Here is a 15,481-nt window from a genome sequence, read left to right on the forward strand (position 1 = left end):
ATATTTTGGCTACTGTAGACTTAACAAAGATCAGGCACAGTGACTCAAGCCTGTACATAATCCTTGCTACTTGGAAAACAAAGACTGGGAGAATCTCAGTTCAGGGCCAACCCAGACAAAAAGTTCACAAGACCCCCATCTCAACAAATGACTGGGTACAGAGCCAGGTACCTGTCATTCCAGCTACATGGGGAAGCACAAACAGGAGGATTGGGGTCCAGCCTGGCCTGAACATAAAGCAAGGCCTTATCGCAAAAATAACCAACACAGAAAGAGTTGGTGAAGTGGCTCAAGTGATACAGCATCTCCCTTGAGTTCAACTCTCAATATACAAAAAATAAAATTATTTAGCATTGCTACATCTCTAAATAATATTTCCACTCTGAAACAGATTACTAAGGATCTGAAAATAACCCACTGCTTGATAATGAGAACTGAAGTCATAAAAAGCAATACCAAAATTTTATTTAACTACTGAACATGCTCTAAATTATTGTGGGATTCGACCTTTAGCTTCACCCCTTGGAGAATGGAGTTCAGTTTATTTATGGTTATAAAAACATGAATTCATGACCTTTTCTCTATTTTCATCAATAGGTTTATTGGAAAGTTACTTTGTTTCTGTCCTTGAAAGACAAATAGATGCATCACTTTCTCTTTCATTTCAGACAGCAGCATTAACAGCATCCAGTCGATGCACGTGGGAGAGTTCAACCAGAAACTGGTGGAAGCCAGCGCTCAATTTAAAAAGAAACAAGGAAAAGGCACAATTGATGTTTGGTGGTTGTTTGATGATGGAGGTAAGGACTTCCAGAACATACACCAGGGAGCAGAATTCCTGTTTTGATCAATTTAACAAACTTCCCGGGAAATGGTACCAGTTAAAGAATAACATTTCTGTGTTCTCAAAGCCCATAAATTATTTAATAGCTGCAAAATGGGGGCAGGAAGAAAAATATAAAGCTCTTTTTTTTTCTTTCACTTGGAAATACTCATCCTTTAAGTCATAATTTATTCTGTATTCCAGGGTTAACCCTCCTTATCCCCTACATCTTGACTCTCAGAAAAAAATGGAAAGACTGCAAATTAAGAATCTATGTTGGAGGAAAGATTAACCGTATTGAAGAAGAAAAAATTGCGTAAGTGCTTTATCACTCAACTGTTTTGTCATTTCAATGCTTGTGGCTTTCATGCATTGATTTTAACAGCATCTTTGAGGCACAATAGATTTAAGAGCAAAACCACCATGACAGGCCTTATAATTAGTTGGTTTTCTGGCCAATAAATTCTTTGCATAATTTTTCTAATCACTGTCTTCAAGTTCTCTTATCCCCTGCCACAAATACTTTCAAAAAGGAATTGGGGCTGGGGGAAACAGGGAGGGGTATGGGCGTGATGGTGCACACCTATAATTCTAGTTATGCAGGAGGCATAGGTAGGAAGATCATAGTCTGAAGCCAGCCCCAGGCAAAAACACAAGACCTTATCTGAAGAATAACTAAAGCCAAAAAGGGCTGGAGGCATGGTTCAAGTGGTAGAGCACCAGCCTAGCAAGTGTGAGGCCCTGAGTTTAAATCACTATACCTCAGAAAAAAAAAAAGAAAAGAAAAGAAAAGGAATTTGGAGTGTCACTATCTTATGTAATGTTTATTTTGTTCTGACTAGTACATGCATTCAAGAAAAGAAGATCCTAAAGGAATCTGTGTGCAGTTGTTTCTCCAGGAGAATCCCAATGTGCTAACTCATGGCAGTCACTCTTAGCACAGCATGTGTAAAAAAACTAAACAGAGCTCTTCCAGGACCCAGCCCCCACCCTACCACCATGGAGCAGCAAGTCTTTTAACAGTCACTAAGCATATCTGGGTCACAATTTCTTGCTTGCAGTTTGGAAAAGTTTAAATGGATGAGTGTTGAGCACTCTTCTAATTAAAAAGTGAAAAAAGTCCCACAGGGTATCTTGGTATATTTTACATTAATTTAGCCTCTGAGAGCTGATATGTAGGATGAGAATAACGAGTATGCCAAGAACATGGCACATTCAGAGGTCTCTGGTGGAGACCTGGAGAGCCACTGTAGCAGTTCTTGGTCCTTTGTACCATGCTGAAGTCCTGAGCCCCTTGACTTACAGAAATCACAAAATAATGGCAGGACTTTTATTCAGTGATTTTTCAGCTTCTTCTCCCTCTTAGGAGGATATAATTTTGATATAACACATATAGTCGTCTATTTGTAAGTACAGAAATATATTTGTTTTCAATTAAAATATATCCATACATTAATATATATTTAATTTCTCATAAAGAAAGTATGTTAAAATGGAAACTAACATTATATCTATAATAATTTATACTTTTTTGTGTGACTTGGGGATCAAACACAGGACTTCCCACAAACTAGGCAAATGCTCTATCATTAAACCACATCCCCAACCCAATAATTAATATTTCTTAAAGCCTCCAGCACTTTACTGGGGCAACAGAGAAAATTTAAAGGTGATTTGAGGATTAGATGATAGTGTGGTATCAATGTTAAAATTTTTAATTTCAAAATTGTGCTGCTTGTATTAGAGTGTCCTTATTCTTAGAGAATTGCTCACCAAAATATTTAGATAAAGGAGGCTGATATTTGCAGATTAATTTAAAATAGCATATACATGATAGATAGATAAATGATAAAGAGACAAAGAGAATGACAAAATAAATATAGCAAAATATACATAACTAGTGAATCTAGGAGTTCTTTACACCGTCCCTATAACATTTCTGTAACTTTGAAATTATATCAAATAATCAGTTGCCTGGGGAAAAAATCTCTAATATATAACCATACAATATATGATAATTATTAGTTTGTCAGTAACTCTGTAAAAATTATCAGTAAGATAATAGTCATTATAATTAGTCATTATTATTTAGACTTGTTGTCGATTTCAGAATGTGGACAGTTTCTCTCCCCTGAAAGATAAATGCAGAGTTGGGTTTGCTCCTTCTAGCGTCTGCACCTATAGGAGTTGATGTTCTTTGTTTTTTGAGACAGGGTCTAGCTATGTAGCCTAAACCAGTCTTCAACTCACGATTGTAGCCCAGGCTGGCCTCAACTTCAGGACCCTCCTCCTCAACCTCCAGAGTACTGGAATTGCAGATATGTTCACTTGGTGACAAGAGTTTCTTTATACCTTTAGTGAAATAGCTTGGTACACATTTAATGTGTCCAACAAGTACAATAATGAAAATCAAAATCAAAAAGCCTCTGTTTGAAAGATAGGCTGAAATAAGACTCAATTGCTTTTGATAGCTTGCCTTAAACACAAAACACCTTTGATTGAAAATAGTTAAATATGCAATGATGAAGTATTTTTCTCTTCTATTTTCAGAATGGCTTCTCTTCTGAGCAAATTTAGAATAAAATTTGCAGACATCCATATCATTGGTGACATCAACATTAAGCCAAACAAAGAGAGGTATGAAACTTGTAACAAGATCCATTGATTACCTGTGGGTATTCACTCACTCTCTTTTGTGTTGGTTATCAAAGAGTGAAAATGTGAAGCATTACTGCAGTGACTTCTTGATAGGATGTAAAAAGAAGGGCTTTCAAATAAGCATGACATAGAACTATGAAGTACATTCTAATGGGAAGAAAAGGTTTTGCGATGAAAGTGAACTTGTTAGGGAGAATTGTTGAAACACAGGTAAGTTAGCAGTTTAGAATTATTTTTTCTATTCTTGGTTTCCAAATTAGAAAGAGTAACAGAAAGCACAAGCTTTGACTATTCTGACCTGAGGAGCCAATGTGTTTTCTTATTTAAGTTTCCTGCTGGGAAATCCTGGACCAGAGAGGGGAGCTGTGATGGAGAAGATGTGCAAACAGCTGTGTCTTCTTGACACAATGGCAGTACCAATGCTCCAGAGCCATTTTAGCTTTTAGGCTCTGAGGGCTCAATGCTTAGGGCCTGTGCACGTTTGAGGGAGCCTCTAACATGACCTGAATCCTGCAAAGGAAATTGACTCCAAAAGAAAATAAGTAAATGTCAAAACTGAAGTAATCATTTAAATGTCTTAAAAACATGGCATCGTTTTAATCCTTATTGTCAAATTTATCAACTCCATTATTGTCTTAGCCAAAGAGCCACAGACTAGGCAGCCTGATCAACAGATACTTCCTCACAGTTCTGGAGGCTGGGAAATTCAAGATCAAAGTGGTGATTGATTCAGTATCTGTTGTGAGTTTTCTTTCTAGCATACAGATGGCCACCTCCTCTCTTTGTCTTTACAGGGTGAAAAGAAAATTCTGGTCTCTATTCTCTTCTTATGAGGACACTAATCCCATCCTCATGACCTCATCTACACCTAAATACTTCCCAAAGTCTCCACCTCCAAATACCTTCACATTGAAGGTTTAGGCATCAACATATGAGTTTTGGTAGAACAAAAACATTCAGTCCGTAACAATGGAATTTGAAAATTTGTAGGTTAGATCATCACAAGAGATCCCAAAGGTTCAAGGAAATTGTCTGGAATCATGGCCAATTATAAATGAAATGAACTATTTAGACTTACAATTTAACAAATTATGCTCCAAGGGTAAGCATGTAAAGGGACAGGAAGCTTTCAGAACAACTTAAGTATTACTGTCCTGTTGCAGCTCTTTCCCTTTTCTTTGATCACTATTTCTTTTTTCTCTGGCATTTTTGCTGAGCTGTAATTCCACATTGCTCAAGTCTTCTTGCCTCTTCCCTTCTTTTACTTTATTGTTTTCCTATATGAACTTGATAACTAAACTAAAATATTCAAATTTCAGATGCACTGTTACTGAGCAAATGTGAACTTCATATTTTGCTAGGGTATTAATGATTTCTCCCCAGCTATGAGGTCAGTTACAATGGCTTTATAAAACACCTTAATTGTGATGAGAAAGCTAAAATTTCCAGTGTTAACCTAATTATACTTTGTAATATTTCCTTATATCATACATCCCACTAATACTTACATTCTTTTATTTCTGTAGTTACAAATACTCAAGAAAACTAGCACCATATTTTTAATTCCTCTTGGTAAATGAAATTACCATTCTGGTAAGAACTGAATTGTCATATAGTAATCTCTGGTAGCCTACTTTTTATTTGAAGCCTTTTAATTCCCTAAGTCACTGCCTCTTAATATTTTCAGTGACATGATCAAACAGGCTCATCTTATGTCTCGAATTGGTGGGAATGCATTCTCTTTCATTAACACAGCAAGTCCAACAGTTCCTTAGCATGTGCCATTAGTGACAGGACAGAGCTGTCACTGCCTTGCAAGATAGGTCCATTTTCTGTGGTCTAGAGCACAGCTGCCATGTGTCTGACTTTGTACTTTCTATAATCCCTGGCTCAATGGTGAATACAATTAGTCATCCATTTCTTACAGCCAAATTTTTCTTATTGTTGTTCATCTTAGTAGCAAAGGGCTATCATGCTTACCAACGAACTTGTTTCTATATTGTTTTGTGGGGTTTTTTGGTTTTGTTTTTTAACCATCAAACTGGTTTCCTTACTCAAATTCTGTTTCTTTCTCTTTCTTTCATACTAGTCTCTATCCAGCTGCTATGATCATCATCCTGTGTAATCCTTTCTTTTCCTGTCTGTCAATGAGTGTGTTGCTGTACAACTTCCATTAACCAGGCCTCTTTGAGTACCTACTTGTCAATTAATCTTACTAATCTGACCATTGTCCCATGCTACCCTATTCTCAGGAAGCTAAAGTCTGTGGGCAGTAGTAAGAAATGAAGTACCCAGGCATTTTCTTTTATCCTGGCATCTAAATCTGATTTTAGAGACCAATTTAATTTGTTGCTTCTCACATGGCTTCATCATCCTTCAATGAAGACAATTACTTTCCTACTTCAGAAAATAATGAACTAGTTCAAAGTTTTGGACATTTCCTCTCTGCTATCTCAAGGTCATGAAGAAGATGCAGGGGGAAAAAATCCATCTTTACTGAAATAAAAGAATCCTTTGGCTAATGGACCTTGGTTCAAGGAAAAGAGGCCATCTGCCAGAAGGGGTGGTGCTGGAAGAGCCATTCTCCTCTCCAACCTTCTGCTGTAACTGATGCCACTTTTAAAACAGTTGCATATCTGATGTTGGCCATGGCTCTTCCAATATTTGAAAGTAACCCTATCTTAGAACAAAGAGTGCTCATGTGGTACATCTCATATATGACCTCTAGTAGCACATCTTGCAGTTTGTGTTAGCTTACACAAGGCAACTCTTCTGGGTGGTTCAATTAGAGAAAGAGAACTCTTCTAGGTTGATGTATCCTCCCTGCCCCAGCCCAGAGGCTAAGGCTTTGAGAGCGTAACAAACACTGGCCCAATTTCAGCTCCTACCTGGGTTCTCCTGGCTGGGCAGTCCTTATCCACCATTAACTCTAGCCCCTGAGCATTCTTCTTTCTTGGTCATACACAATGTGAAAAATAGTTTACCAATGATTTCCATGTTGGAGGCTAATGTTCAGTGCCCCTAAATTGCTTTTAGGAACTCTTTCAACTCTCTAGGAAACATCAGTAAGACTTGATAGAGGCATTTTTGTCATAGAAACATTATCTATAAATATGGTAGGGCAAGGGTGAAAAGGAGTACAAAAGCAAAGTTAATGAGAAAATAATTGAGCCAGGAGAAACTGAAAAGCTCTTGTGGTTAAATTCCATTTTTATTGTGTAGACTGAATTAAAAGTCATGGGCCAAAAAGCCAACAATCTTTATATGGAATCAAAGAGAAACTAGAAGCAATTAACTAGATAATTTAGTTTAAAGATGCTAGAGTAGTCACAAAAACAACTATCGTACATCACTCTGAAAGAGGAAATCTTATGTGGACCATGGAAAAATCCTTATGCAGTTAAAAAGATTTTAAAACTTCCCTCTTTCCCCGAGTTCCAAAACTTCAAGACGAAAAGGGGAAGGCAGACGTTATTAGTTGATTCAAAAATTGATTATATGTTATAGCTTAGAGTCAATTAAAAATTACTTATAAGAAAAATCATATTTAATGAGAATCAAAAGGTAAATCTGGAGCTACCTTAGGCTCACCTAGCTAGGAGAACAGAAAATGGCCAGCTGAGGGCTGAGCTTTGCAGGATGAGGAAATCAAAGATGAACACAGACAAGGAGCAGTAAGAGTTTTAAATACTGCCCATTCCTATATATAACCTACTGGGCCACTTAACACATTTCGATTGCAAGTAAAGGAACACCTCACGGTGACTTAGGTGATAGCAAATATTGTCATAAATAACTAAACAAAATGAATATAATTTGGCTTTCAAGCTATGCTTGACCTAAAGGTAAATTTTGTAATTTAAGATTCTTATTCTCTCTAGCTTCCAGTATGAAATCATTAATCAAAAGTGATTGATCAAAAGCTTATAAAAGCAATATAGCTGCCAGTAGCAACCAGGACTATAGCTTGCTCATAATATGCTCAGTAGAAGACGAAGTATGTCTGGTTTTTTCTCCAGTCATTAAATTCAGGTCCTGGGCTCCATTCAGGATACATTGACCTAAGCCACTGAGTCACTCATGGTGGTCAGCATAACAACGGGTGCCTTTTAGTCAAAGCCTGCCTGAGTTAGTTGTCTGTCCTGGCCAATTGCTTTGACAGAAGGTGTAGAATTGTGCTAGGGTTGGTTGATGTTGGGAAAAGCGTAATATGAATGCTGCTGAGACAACCACAAGCCTCCACTCCACCTTCTGTTTCTTAAAAGGATACTTTTGTTCTGTGTTTAGTTCTAGTCAGGATCTAGGCTGAGAGGGAAAGAACCTCTCACCCTGACCAAAATAGTTTAAAAAGACAGCCTCTTTTTAACCTCAATCCTCAATCCTGTGGCTGTTCTGTGAAGTGAATATCTCCCGTTCATAAGGCACTGCACACTTTTCAGAGCACTGTCACCCAGGTCATCATGCTGACTCTCACATAGCTCTGAATAGCAATGGCCATCCTTTGTATAGGGAAGGCCAGGACGATGGAAGAGCTAAAGCAAAAATCCAGGTTTTGAGAACAGACCTTCGCTTCGTACTGACCACTGCCACAGCTCTCTAAAGCAAATAAAAGTGTTGTATATGGTTGAAAGAATAATAGGGTACCTCAGTCCCACTTCTTCCCTGTCTCCCATCTGCCTTTCTACCTAAGTCAATACAATGAAATCTATTGCATTAAGGATCTCTTCAGTCCCTTAACAAAGACTCACTGGCAGGGACAATTTTATTCCTTTGTAATCTCTGTATTTTTATCTGCAAATCCTAAATCAGGCCAACTGATGAGATAATTAAACTCATCACTTCATATTTTAATTTCTTAACAGCATATGGATTCTAATTATCATTCATTTCAAAATTACTAAATTATAAGTAAGCTACATTCTATAAAACCAAAGAAAATTATTCATACTTGAAATCACATTAAAGCAGCATACTGAAGACAACTCCTACCATAAATTATATGCTTTACTTTGTGCTATTGTTTTAAAAATAAATCTTACGAGATTCTTATGTAAGAGACAAGAATGCGATCTTTTTCTGCAATTTTTTAAATGTGCTATATAGCTCTTAGACACTACTTCTAGTTTTCTTCTCAATGATTTATTTTTAAGTGTCCTAAAATGGCCTCAGATTTCTCACCATTAAAACATTATTGATTTTTGTTCGTTCCCTTAACATGCACCTGAATAATAGTCATTTGAAAATTTCCGACAGTATTATCAAACACCAGGACAAAGGCATCATTATTTGCAACAAACATCCAAATTGTTCTAGAACAATTAAACTTGTGGAAATGCTTAGTACTCTCCTACCTTCCCACAGACTCCTGGCATGAGTGGGTGTTGCCATGTGAGGGCTATCTTATCCAACTCCTTATGGACTTAGTTCATCTCTACAGTTGTTGATGAATGTCTCTCATAGGTCTGTACAACATGCAGACGAAAAGTCATGTATGGGCTAAAGTGCATACATTACAACTGTGTCTTTGACTATATCATGTGGAATGTTTACTATCATGCTCATTAATACTGAAGATCTAATACCTCATAGGCTAACAAGGCCTCAAACACATTAAGTCCTTCCCTTGGAGAGGGAGGGAGTACTATAACTGTAGTTTCACTAACAGTAAGTCCCCTGCAAAAATGATTCTTAAAAGATTTGCATGACATTCAGCTCTGATTCCATGGCCATCAGAGCCAGTCATACCTGGAGTATCTGTGAAATAATGAGTTAGTTTCCTACTGTGAGGCCTCCTTTACAATTCCAATTTCAGCTGGAAAGTCTTTGAAGAGATGACTGAACCATATCGTCTCCATGAAAGCTGCAAAGATTTACCCACTGCTGAGAAATTAAAAAGAGAAAGTCCATGGAAAATTACAGACACAGAACTGGAAGCAGTCAAGGAAAAGGTAAGGAATTGTCTTCCTTCATTTTGACTTTTCTATCTCACTAGCTGAAAAAGGAAACAGTGGTTGATTTAAAAATCAACAGTACCTATTATCAAATTTTATTATGCAAGATCCAAGGGTTTCTGCATTTTCAGGGGGCTTTTAATCACATTACTAGATTTGAGGATTTAGAAAACTTTTCTCATTTTTTTTCTAGAAAAGTAATTTTCTCAAGCTAACAAAACAGGTTATTGTTCCATTTTGTGAAGTCTCCTTTCAAACTTTATTTTTATTAATCTAAAATAGTTTGCCACTGTGTACAATGTAGAGAAAGGTAAATTGACCCAAATTTAACACAATAATAAAGAATTTTAACCTGATGAAGATAGCTGTGAAAAGCTAACAAAGCACCTAAGAAAATTTATGATGTATTTGGAGCAATGAATATAAAAGTTGGACCTGTCACACATTGAAGATGGACATAAAATGGCGAGTTTTCTTACAGACTTCACCAGGAGCTGGACTTGGTGGCGAATGTATATTATCGCTGCACTTGGGAGGCTGATGCAGGATGATGAGTTTGAGGCCAGCCTAGGCTACATAATGAGACCTTATCAGAGAGATAGAGACAGAGACAGACAGAGAGACAGAGAGAGAGAAGAACCCTATCAAGAATTACCGTCTCTGGACTGAGCTGAATAAAGTTGGTGATAGTGAACTCAGAATTAGGTAGAATTGACCTCTGACTTGCATGTTAAAGGAAAAGGATCACAGGAACTTCTGAACCACAAAATTCATAAACTACATTAGGGACTGAGAGCTGAGTTTGTAAAATTTAGAGAAATATTGAAATTTTTCAGATTTAGTAATAAAAGATACTGAACAAAGAATCATAAATTCTCCATGTAATACACTGCTCAGTCCCAATAAAGGTGTATCATATAGTTGAGTAGATCATACATTTGAACCTCAGTTTCTGAACCAGTGAAAAATAAAAATAAAGATTACGCTCTTCACTACAAAATAGTTTTCAAGTGATTTTACTGGTGGCTCTTTAGTTCAAACCAGTCCCCTGCACTAATAACATATCAAAAGCTTTAAAAAAAAAAGTAGAGTAAGATATAACGTATCTTCTTAGGATACAAAATTGGTATCAAGATTCAATCAATCCTTTTTTATTTTTTATTTTACATTTTAATTTGCACACATTGATAGTATGAAGGTGATTCACTGTGATACAGTTCATAGATGTGTACAGTGTACTCTGAACAAGTTCACACCCTCCCTTATGCTCCCTTATCTTCCTTCACTCCTTCCCCCTTTTTCAAGGTATTTGGTGGGTTTTATTATACTGTCTTCATATGTAAATATCATACTTCAGTCCTCTTCACCCTCAGTATCCTTTCTTTCCCTCCTCCTCCCTACCCACTGATCCCAGCAGTCCCCCTTTTGCATTACACATCATTTAGGGTCTAGATTCCACACCAATCAGTGTTCTTTAACCAAAAGCCTGTTCCTCAAAACTGGGCATTCTCATGTTTGTATTGCTATTTATGTTGCTTGCTTTTTACCCCATAAAACTTAATAAGTTTCTATAGTACAATTACAGTCCAGTCTTATTCTTTACATTCAAAGTTTCTCAAGAAGTTTAAAAACATTGTTTTAATTTTTTAAACTATACCCTAATTACTCTTTAATAACTTTTTAAAATGAGGTCTTCTCATTGTGCATGATTTGAAATAATAAGATAAATTCTCATTCAAAATGCTGGTAGAAATGTACTCAACAAAATCTAAATGTTGTCCACAGAGTTACCGCCAAGTTCGACTGAATGAACTCTTACAGGAGCATTCAAGAGCTGCCAACCTCATCGTCCTGTAAGTTTCACTGCAGGCAGTTAGGAATGGTAGAGAGTAGGTTTAGGGTACAAGGCTTAATCAATTTAAAAGCTCATGATTCTTCAGATGGGAATTATAAAAAAAAGAAAGAAAGAAATCAGACTGTGTGGGATTTTAGATAAGGAAAGGAGGTATTACCTTGAGACCCTGACAACTGGGTGCAGGGGCTTTAGAGGGCCTTGCACCAGTCATAACACACCCACGGGGGCAGAGGGACATGTCCCAGGCTAGCCTCAGGCTCCAAGAACCTGAGACCCTGGAAGTCCCTGACAACAGCCCCAAGTCAGCCTGTAAGGCTAGGCATCTTCCTGAGCTGGCACATACCTTTTCAGATTCATGGGTTTGCTGCAATGTGGGAAGAGGCCACCATGACAAAAAGGTCCTGGGTTCTTCCATGTTCACTCTTTCCCTGTTTGTCCTATAAATTTTAGCAGCGTGCCTATGAAAATATTAATGTTCATTTAAATAATGTTGGCCGTAAAAGCCATGTGTGAGCATTCCCGCCCATAATCCTAGCATTCAGGAGGCTAGTTCAAGGCACTCAGGAGGATTGCAAGTTCAAGGCCAGTATGTGTTACACTGTGAGACTATGTCTCAAAAAAACAAACAAGAAAAATGAACAAAGATTGATGGTGAAAATGGGAAACCTCTATTTACTTTTACCTCATGAACTGACACCTGTACATGAAGATAACATATTTAAACATGGTCTAAACTAGAAGATTATCCCTCTGAGACATTGTAGAATAATCTCCTGAACTGCACGCTAGAGTTCTAAAAATTAGTTCTGAGTTATCTTCCAAGTATAAGAGCTTTAAATTATTCAGGGGAAAAAAAAATAATTTCCTCCAAAAGAAGAGTTAAGTATCAGTTGATAAAACTCTATTTAAAGAAATTACAGAATTTACATTTTTAATTTGTCTTTACAATGTCTAAGCCTATTCCTCTGCTAAATAGGTATTTGTATTATCTGAGAAATGTATCAGCCTAACATCTCTATTCAAAATAACTTCAGTGCTCTCATTTTGTGGGGATGTGATAAAAGTTTCCAGACACTATTTTTATTATTATTATTATTATTATTATAAAATAGTTTAGAAATGCTAATGATGTTGATACCTCTTGTAATTTTCACTTTGGTTTTAAATTTTTCTTCCATGTGGTCATCAGGAGCCTTCCAGTAGCAAGAAAAGGATCTATATCAGATTTGTTGTACATGACTTGGTTGGAAATCCTGACAAAGAACCTCCCTCCTGTCTTACTGGTTAGAGGAAATCACAAAAATGTTCTGACATTTTACTCTTAAGACATGAAAGATAAGAATACACTTTAACATATGAATAATTAAGAAATAGGTTCCAGTACCTTGTGTTGTAAAATCTGATCTTTGGACATACAAGCCTCTGGAGACTAGCCTACCAGATTCTACATAAATTTTGTCTTTTAAAAAATTATTTAGTTAATGAAGGCATTTTTTTTTTCCTGTCAGCTTAAAGGAGCATCAAAGCCAATGCTACTTACTCCTAGAGAAACATTTTTGTTATTGCTGTTGATAAACAAGAAATTAATCAAATTCAGGCTGACTTATGCTCATGAAAAACACCAATTTGCTTCTCAGCATATTTTGTTTCTAATGGTGATGGCTGTTAGGTCATGCTGTAGGCCTCAGCCCCACAGCAGGCCCTCAATGAATGCTTATTGACAGTCTGGTGCAGTGACCATGGGTGGTTATCAAAGGAAAAGACCAACTGGGTAGGAGGCATGATTCCGCTTGGCCTCCCAAGAGGTTTATGTGTACAAAGAAGATCTAAAACTCAGTAACTGAAAACTTTAAGAAGGACTTGAGTCTACAGAATGTTTAAAGCAGTTACCTAAACAAGTTTTATTTAATGTAACAGATAATGTACTTAGAGTGATCTCAGTGACTGTTGATAACAAACAGCTTGAATTTGCTGCTGACTGAAAGTATATTAACTAGGTAAGAAGGCAACATATATTCCAACTAAATGAAATATTGTTCTGTTCTTAGCATAGAAACAGTAATTGTCCTCCCTGCTACACATTTTAAAATTTCCATTATGGTATTACTTTGTATGTTTTTTTCCTTCTAAGTACTTAGCATAGATGAAATCAAAATAGTTGCCTGATTAAAAATTAAATACCAAAGATTTTCAAACCACTGTTAAAAATGTATTCTGAATCACGTATTTAGTTACTTTCTATAGTGATTATAGGACTTAAAAGAATAATTAAAATGCAAAGAGGAGAAACTTGCAAAATTTGGAGTCTTTCATTTTTGTAAGTATATCTACAATACATAATCATATTGGCAAACCAACAAAAAATCATTTTTCTGATGAACAGCTTGTTTTTCCTGACATATTTTGACTGTTCTGAGAAAACATGGGAAAAATCAACCTGAAATAAAAGCACTAAAATTCATTTCTTTGGCCTAGGTCGTTTTCATTTTTACTTTTCCGTCATTAAATTCACTGTGTACATCAGATGTGAGCCTGAGCACTTCAATCAGTGGCCTTGCCTGCAGGATGTTTACAGCTGGGTTTCAAGATTAGGATTTGCAAATCCAGCCTCTGCTCAAAAGGATGGTAGGAGTTAGACAGAGACAATGAGCAAAGTGCAAACAACTGGATTTTCCTATTCCAAATCCAGGGCTATTGTACTTAATTTGGCTCCAAATTAACCTCCTCTCTTCAGCTTCATATAGCTAAAACCCAAATGACTATTGACCTGCCAAAGGACACCCAGCTTCTTCTAGCCAGATGCTTCTCACTTGTCAGAGTCTCTAGGAAAGGTGAAAAGTAATGTGGCTTCTGTAGCAGGAATCTCTGCCTTTTTTCTTTGCCAGGCTGTTGTGTGTTGAGTTCCCCTAGAAAGAGATTCTGAGACAGTTTACCTGTATACAGTGTCCTGGGGATCAACACCTGTGGGAAGGAGAGGAAGAAAGTTGGAAGAGCTGAGGAGGGAAATGGTGGGCTGTGATGTGAACTCCAGGACATCCTCATAGGGAGCTCTGGAGCTAGAATGTCCTTTTGGAGTAGCCCAAGAAGAGTGCTAGGCCTTTGTCCCCCCACATTGATCAGTCATTGGTGTGGGCTGCCCAGGAGGGAGTGTGACCTTGGGCTGGGCAGCCCTGTGCTACTGACGCAATCTCTGAAGAGTCTGTGAGCTGAGGTGTATCTACTGACAGCACTCCCAGCTTCAGGATCAACGTATCCTACATTAAACAAGGTTGGGGAGGGACATCACCATGTCTGCCAAAGAAGCCACTAATTATGGTTAAGAAAGCACTCAAGACTGACCCAAGTTCACATTTTGGCCTCTATTTATTACTTGTGTGATTTTAAACTAGTAATTTAATTTTCTGAGGGCTACCAGCAAGAGGGTGACTGAAGTGCTGTCCCTTGGGTTACAGGTTAAGGGTTGGGTGGTAGAAGGGACTGAAGATTTTGAAGTCAAGAGTTCCTATATTGAAAAATGGTTAGGGCAGTGGAAAATTGAAAGACAGGGACCATAGCTAGCTAGACAACAGATCTTTACTGCCCTTAGTGTCCCTACCATTGTCCTTTGCTTCACCCAACTCGATTAACCAACTCCCATGATCACCATGTCTACATTCCAGTTACTGAGCAAGAAGAGTTCCAGTCGCGTGCACTGCTGTCCAACGTTCTCTGTCCCCTCACTTTCTGCTAGCTTCTCATTACATCCCCACCCTTTCAAAATCTGCATGACAGTCTCACTTGATGACCTTGCTCCCATCCCTACTAACAAACCTGTGGACATATAGATGTAAGGCTTCCTTACATAACAGGAACATCACGAGAGCATCGTAATGTGAGTTCTTCACTTAATACTCAATTTTACAAATCTTTCGAAGGAAGCTTTAAAAAGAGAATGCAGGTTCCTGGGGACTGCCACTGCCATGCTATATCAGAATTTCTGGCAACCTCTGTCTTCTCAGAGCCACAAGATTCCAGACCTCTGCTCTAAGCAGTCCCTCCCAGATCACTCCTAAGATTTGACCTCCATCATGCATTGGTGTCTCTCGGATTTATGTTTCTATGTTTATTAATTTTCTTGGTGTTTCTCTATGGTTGTCTTGTGGACACTCTAAATGCAAAATAATCAGACATTCATAAAACACATTACACACAGGA

The 15,481-nt window shown here is 37.4% G+C and overlaps 1 protein-coding gene across 3 annotated transcripts in view; it reads left to right on the forward strand.

The window, feature by feature from the left end:
* The window catches only part of Slc12a1 (solute carrier family 12 member 1), an 87,410-nt gene extending 73,662 nt beyond the window's left edge, over nt 1–13,748 (forward strand). For all 3 annotated transcript variants that reach the window (XM_074065889.1, XM_020160547.2, XM_020160545.2), the window contains 6 exons: nt 669–800; nt 1,028–1,139; nt 3,374–3,460; nt 9,294–9,429; nt 11,218–11,285; nt 12,477–13,748. In XM_074065889.1, the coding sequence (XP_073921990.1) occupies nt 669–800; nt 1,028–1,139; nt 3,374–3,460; nt 9,294–9,429; nt 11,218–11,285; nt 12,477–12,612 (671 nt within the window). In that variant the 3' untranslated portion in view covers nt 12,613–13,748. The remainder of the gene's footprint in view (nt 1–668; nt 801–1,027; nt 1,140–3,373; nt 3,461–9,293; nt 9,430–11,217; nt 11,286–12,476) is intronic.
* The last annotated feature ends 1,733 nt before the right edge of the window (nt 13,749–15,481 follow it).

Source organism: Castor canadensis, chromosome 2 (assembly GCF_047511655.1).
Source record: "Castor canadensis chromosome 2, mCasCan1.hap1v2, whole genome shotgun sequence".
NCBI classification, from domain to species: domain Eukaryota; kingdom Metazoa; phylum Chordata; class Mammalia; order Rodentia; family Castoridae; genus Castor; species Castor canadensis.